At 41.8% G+C, this 6,620-nt stretch overlaps 1 protein-coding gene and 1 long non-coding RNA gene across 2 annotated transcripts; both read right to left on the bottom strand.

Annotated features, from left to right (window-relative positions):
• Positions 1 to 1,735: 1,735 nt before the first annotated feature.
• Positions 1,736 to 4,637, bottom strand: LOC118403674 (neuronal acetylcholine receptor subunit alpha-3-like). The gene is made up of 3 exons (XM_035802455.1): positions 4,318 to 4,637; positions 2,877 to 3,009; positions 1,736 to 2,509 (listed from the first exon to the last, which is right to left on the bottom strand). Exons 1-3 carry the CDS (start codon positions 4,451 to 4,453, stop codon positions 1,873 to 1,875), a joined length of 906 nt encoding a protein of 301 aa, XP_035658348.1. The 5' UTR covers positions 4,454 to 4,637; the 3' UTR covers positions 1,736 to 1,872.
• Positions 4,638 to 5,530: 893 nt separating this feature from the next.
• Positions 5,531 to 6,034, bottom strand: LOC118403074. The gene is made up of 3 exons (XR_004829587.1): positions 5,918 to 6,034; positions 5,764 to 5,808; positions 5,531 to 5,640 (listed from the first exon to the last, which is right to left on the bottom strand). It is a non-coding gene; the product is annotated as an uncharacterized LOC118403074 (long non-coding RNA).
• Positions 6,035 to 6,620: the final 586 nt, after the last annotated feature.

Here is a 6,620-nt window from a genome sequence, read left to right as displayed (position 1 = left end):
CTTAAAATTTGTAACCACCTGGTATTTTTTTCATCAAAAACCATCTAAATGAATGAATCTAGTCTATTTCCATTGCCCTTTGTGGTTATTTGTTGCAAAAAAAAGTATTTTAAAAAATTTAAGGTGGTCGATATAATATGGCGGAGCCCAACTCGTATCTTAGATGTGCATGACGTCATTTTATGACGTCATTTTGACGTCATTGATGTTGCTATTGGCAACGCAAGTCGTAATAAACATTATTATTCTGTTATCTGCACTTGTTGTTACATTTTTGTAGCAGAACTTGAAGTTTTCTGAGAATACCCTTTTTTCATGGGTCCGGCCAATATAATCAAATTGATGACGTCATAATTACGTAACATTACGTCAACGTAACGTCAAATACATGTCAGTCATTATGTCGACATTATATCCTAAATATTTTGTGGCCTTACGGCACGTCGTTTCAGAGTCATAGGACTTAAAAGTGGAGGGCCTCAAAAGCCCCCCCCCCCCCCCCCGGTCCAGGGATGACCAAAAAAGCCCGGTCTGAATAGGGTTAAGACAATGGTACCCCCGTTGGTGCAGGTTACATGGGCATCGGAAAGGTGTTCGAGTCAATGAGATTGATTGATTGGGTATTTTCCGTAGAGAAGGAAACAGAGTATGTAGAACTGGGACAGGATCAGAGATGCAGATGTTAACGCTAGTTCACCTTTATCCGCAGGGTGACCTATATTCGTAGTGTTTAATACCCACACGGTATTAAGGGATATCAAGTCGACAGACGTTGGTTTCAAGTTGTAAACTTATGTAGTTTGAAACTATCGTCCGTCGACTTGATATCCCTAAATACGCGTCTTTCTAAAACAACGTATATATGTTACCCTGCGGATAAAGGTGAACAAGCGTTACCCAGTGCATGGTGCGGCTGTCAGGAGCCAGTCCATCATGTTCTATCGGATACAAATTAAACAGTTAGATAAACTACCGGTCGTCTACAATTACACTTTGTTGCTGCACTGGTACTGCCCGCTAGGCGGTGTTGTGAGGCTGTAAAACAGTCAATTTGCACAAAATGTAGACCGCGTATAATCATCCTTTTCAAAAGTTGCTGATTTTTTGTTTGACGATTTAGTTCCGAGGTTTTATTGATGAATCTCTTACATTTCTTACTCAATTACATCTTATACAATTCAGTGTAACTTTCGTGATTCTTCATGCTGGTTTGATGTCGCCATTGGCCAAAATCTAAGATGTTATTTTGAGAAGTCACCAATAAATTCACATAAATGGGCATTATGGCCACCAATCCCCTTCGCAGAATGACAAAAAAGCTGACTAGGGTTAAAGTCGCATGCCTTTCCTACTTATATGAATGGATAAATAAATGAACCAATAAATAAGGTACTTAATGTAGAATTGTCGCAAGACCAAAATCCGGACAACAGCATTTTACTGTTGTTGACGTTGAGATGCAAATTTATAACACATTATTTTATATGTATGACATTTACAAATACTGCAAAAACAATCCACACTGTGGTTAATACGATAGGGTAGATACAGCATACCATGCAAAGAAATTATCATAAAATGAACTTCAAGCATTTTCCTTATCTTACATTGAATACAACATCTTGTCTGTATAAAATTCTCTACAAGCTTGGCAGACATTAGATTATTGCTCCGCTTAGAGAATTTTAATCTAAAAAGGGAAACATATTTTATTTTACCTTCAAAATATCTGATTGACGGACTAACCCGTTGTAACAATTGGGCAGCTCTAGCTGTATATATAGATCATTCAAAGCTGAAGTAAATAAGTAACAGTTATGCTGTGATTGTGCTCGGGCGTATTCACGGAGCCACTGGGTCTGAACACTATCTTTACTTGCCCAGATACATGGAAATGGGCACGGCCACAGCAACGCTGATGACGTACAGGACAAGGCACAGCCTGTCCAGGACCTTGGTCAGCAGGGTGTAATCGGACACTTCCTGATCGCCCTTCACCGCCTTGGCCAGCTCCTCCAGGCTGTGGATCACCTCCTCCGCCTTCTCCTCAGACTTCACCGCCTGCTCCTGAAAGATGGTAATCAGGTCACGCAGGCAAGAGGTCTGCTCTTCCACGGCGGCCTCCAGGCGGGTGGGCGGGCCGGACGGCTGGCGGGGTGTCCCGGAGACAGCGGCGGGGGTCTCTACGTCGGTCTCCGCCACGGCTTCGGCAGGGATGTCGCCTGTTGTACCGGAGACATCAGCTGGGGTCTCTCCGTCGACCTTCTCTACGGCATCGGAGATTTGAGCTTGGCTCTCGACCTCGACCTTTATCATACCATCGAAGACATCGGTCGGGTTCTTCCCGTCGGTCTCCGCCACGTCTTCGTAGACATTGTCTGTGGTCTCCTCTCCGTCGACCTTGGCCACGTCATCTGCACGGACCACGCGGTTGGCCCGCTCAGGCCAGGCCAGCTTCCCGCCGGTCGGGCCAGCCTCCTTCTCTGTGAGGTCTCCGAGCAGCAGGAACCTTATCAAACATCAGCAAGAAGGAAAGATGACGATGTGGAAGCTTCTAAGCAATGTTTATCTCAATTTCTATGATCTAGCGTTCAGATCATTACAAAATGTGACCACTGTTATTCAACAAAACACTTTCTAAATCCGCTATGAAATCTTCCACGGAAATTCACTTAGGTGCTGGTTTGGGCTGCTTCAACCTGCTACATTAAACTAAAGTGAGATATTTTGAATGTTTTCGAGGATAAGAGATTTGCAATTTTTCTGATGATACCTGTGCTTTTATAGAAACAAGAATGCCTCAATGTACGCAATTCGCATTATTTCATTTGGTCTTTGCAGTCTAAAACCTTTGTGTTGTAACGAGTAGAACATACTTTGCCATGTAGTGGAGAAAGAAAGTTTTGGCCATTGGTGACAGACTCCCCTCCTTGTCGTGGAGGCTGATGATGTACATGGTGAAGAACAGGAAAAGTCCCATCAGCCCCATGCAGACGACGATAAGCGTGGCTGTAATATGAATCATGGCATTTGTTTTGTTTCAGTACATAACAGGTAAAACATCTTACGTCTTTGCCAGGTTTGCACTGAAGAGCATAAGCTACAAATCCACTTACACCGGATAGGACTCCTACACTTTTCAATTAACAGATACCCGAATGTTCTCTGAATGGCTTTATCTGATTGGTCATTGAAAAATAACTTAAAGGTTCTTGAATTTAAAAAAAAACGTTATTACGTTAACCATAAATTCCCGTCGGGGGGGGGGACTAAAAGTGCCTGCGCCAACTTTGACGTCGGATAAGTGCCGGACGACGTGTGCTAGGACTACGAAACTTGGTGACCTTTCCTAAAATATTGTTTGCAACAATTCTACGGAAAAGATTTTAGTGTATTATTTTTCGTGTTGCCATGGCAACGGGTTACTGACAGGCATATTTTACAAAATTTACTAATTTCAGTTTGAATTATGGGATTTCATAGCTTTATTGCTAAACCAAACTTGTTTATCTATATCATTAAGATCCTGTGTAATTTTAAGTTACATTTCTAATTAATTATTCATAATTTATGCTAATTTGGTGACGTCATGGGTCAAAATCCAAGATGGCGGACAATGCCATTTTTAACGATTAATACATCTTATTTTTACTCAAATTCCGTCAAGATATTTCATTTTCTTACAAAACACAATCATTTGAACCTTTTTAGTCCACTTCCATTGGGTTTAGGGGTTATATGTGGAAAAAATCGTATTTTAGAAAATTCAAGCTTGTCCATCCAAGATGACGGACAAATGACGTCATTTTCTGACGTCATATTGGCGTCAGTGTCGTCGTTATTGGCAACAAAAGTTTTGGCAGACTTAGACACCAATACGATAACCTTAATAGTCAGCGTTTTCTTGAATTCCTTTAAGTATAGCGGAAATTTCATATGTAGACGATTTTAGCCTAAAATGACATTATGACGTCATAATTACGTCATATTACGTCATAACGATACCAAACTTACCGAATATATAAAACTAGTACATCATCCCTTCCAAATTTGGTGATCGTAACCTAAGCCGTTTTGAAATTACGAAGGGGGGGGTCAAAAGAGCCCCCCCCCCCCCGTCCCAGGTATCCCCCAAAAGCCCGGTCTGGATAGGGTTCATTACATTCCCCACCTTCCCGAAGTCCATTCAGGTAACTAAGGAGCTAAAGAAAATCGGTCTATGTATCTATTTGTTTATTCTATCTTAAGACGTGTGGGTGACCCCTTCGTCGTGTAGATATGGGCAAAAATAAGAATATGACAATTTTCTGTCCTCACCGAAAAACGGCAGCGCCCCTTTCACAGGAAGTACCTCCGTGACAAACACGAGAGACACGACCATGGAGAGCAGGATGGTCACTCCGAAGGAGATCCGGTCTCCCCTGTCTATGGGCATGATAAAGGTGATGGTCATCAGCACCACCAGGATGACGCAGGGCCCAACGGTCGTGGCGATGTGGAACAGCGGGATCCTCTCTAGATGAACAGCGAAGCACGCCTTCTTGTTGCCTTCTGCGAAGATCTTGTCCTTCCGATTCCATTCGCCCTCCTGTTGTGGGGGAGACCAGACGTCACAGGTACTGCCCCCTCCGCATTCTGTGTTTCACAAATCATTACAAAAATGATTGTCAATGAGAGATGTGTCCTGGCATGATTAGTTTTCTTTGTCTCGGATATTCTAATCTTTGGCCGCAGTAAGCAAATTGCATCATTGACATCCTCTGCAAAATAATGAGTTAGGTCGAAAAAATTGGAATGAATGACGTTTTTATTCCAGTGTTCAAGAAGTGAACTAGTGTAGTAAAATTGGCACTAGTGCGGTAGACTATCACGTGCAAAGTTGCCAACTACCTTCATGGCTTCCATATTGGTGCCACTTTTACAACTATCAAACTAGTTTCACTTCCAGAACTACAGATATGGTTCCTCCCTAGTGTCATTTCTACAAGTACAATCTTTAGGATACAACAATACATGTTTCCCAAGTTTACTGGAAGCGGCCTAACCTGAAATAAATTAATGGAAATCTTTATTCCACTCAAATAAACACAAATGAAATAAAATCAATTCGTGGCATATTCACAGCACCTTACCTATGGTTTGTTCAATTGCAGAGGACACAGAGAAACAGATGTGGCATTCCATGGTGTCAGCAGGGAAGAAGAAAGGCTTTGCATCGCAGATGGTGCTTGTGAGAGTCTCCACCCTCCATGTTACAGTACCATCGGGTCTGATCAGGATCGGTACGCCCTTTTGCAAGCCTTGGTACTTACCATCGGCACTGTGGGGTAACAAACAAAACATCATACTATTTCTAATAACATGGCTGATTTCGTTCTGGAAGACGGTCAACAGACTTCTCCACACACGCATGTACACAGACACATAAACACAAACACACGCACACATACCATTTATCATATCAAAAACATATTTAACATGATGTGATGTTGATGATATGATGATAGTTTACTAAAAGACCATCACATACTTCCTCTTCAGAGTAAATGTAGGTGTCCAGATGCTGTTATCCCGCACGATGAGGGTCTGGATGTTCCCGTAGTACTCTGGCCACCACGTCAGCCGGCTGTCCTGCCAGGTCTGGCAAACAATTTAATTTTCTGAATATTGTGTCACTTTGTGGAAAAGTCGCGAAATGCAAATCGACAAAATGGAATATTTTTTTTCAAAGAGCCTGAATGTGCTATAACTGCGTCTACTTACGAATTCGATGACTAAAGTGGCTACAAGAAGCTCCTTCTTTTCGTCCTGAAAAGTAAAAGTTACAACATCAATTACTTAAATTCTGTTATCTCTGTGTACTGTCTATAAATAGATCTAGAAGAATCTCACATATATAACAGATACTAAAGCTTACCAGGTCGGTGATCTGTTCCACAGTGCCACTGAAGGTGATTGCTGTGTCAGCATCAGGCGCCTGGTTGGGACTGTACCCGTAGAGCAGGTCATCTTGCAGCGTACCTTTGATGTCCACTAAGGAGGGGGATAGTGCATACACATGGTTATACCCCTGTCACATTTGGCGAAAATCGACCGGACGACGATTCTGCGGCAATCGCTCGAGCCTCGCCTATAATAATAACTTCTTGCACAACAATTGTACAAGGTACAAAGTATGGCTTATATGTGACATTGACGGTTTTCAGGTGAAAAATACGCGCAAACCTCTGTCGATCTAAATATGGCCGATCTTCCATCGATACGCCCAAAGATCGTGGATAATGTGACAGGGGTATTATTAAGACGCATAAAATGAAGATCGAATTTAGTGCCAAGATGTTTGGAATATTAGATGAGGTAAGTCACAGCACAAAACAGTTATGTAGGCAAAGTTGTCGAAATACTTCTACATTTGTAAAACGAGAAGAGACATCTAAGCAGATTTTATAATTTAGCAAACTAAGGTAGCTGAAAGACATATCTGACTTTAAAAGAGTGGACCTTTGGGCACACGTAAATACGATGTAAAACAAAAGTGTTTTATGCGTAATATGATTTAGAGGTATTTAAATGTGTTGTGCATGTAGACAGAACTGATTAGTTATTATATCCAGAAAGAA

This window comes from Branchiostoma floridae, chromosome 16 (assembly GCF_000003815.2).
Source record: "Branchiostoma floridae strain S238N-H82 chromosome 16, Bfl_VNyyK, whole genome shotgun sequence".
Classification (NCBI taxonomy): Eukaryota; Metazoa; Chordata; class Leptocardii; order Amphioxiformes; family Branchiostomatidae; genus Branchiostoma; species Branchiostoma floridae.
The sequence above is the reverse complement of the archived record's forward strand: the minus strand, read 5'-3'. Positions and strand labels throughout refer to the sequence as shown.

What these genes read in the sequence shown, in the direction of transcription:
- LOC118403674 (XM_035802455.1), bottom strand. Translation starts at nt 4,453, where the DNA reads ATGACCATCACCTTTATCATGCCCATAGACAGGGGAGACCGGATCTCC. An exon ending in AGGGGCGCTGCCGTTTTTCG is followed by an intron (nt 3,010 to 4,317) that starts GTGAGGACAGAA and finishes TTCATATTACAG; the next exon opens with CCACGCTTATCGTCGTCTGC. An exon ending in TTTCTCCACTACATGGCAAA is followed by an intron (nt 2,510 to 2,876) that starts GTATGTTCTACT and finishes ATGTTTGATAAG; the next exon opens with GTTCCTGCTGCTCGGAGACC.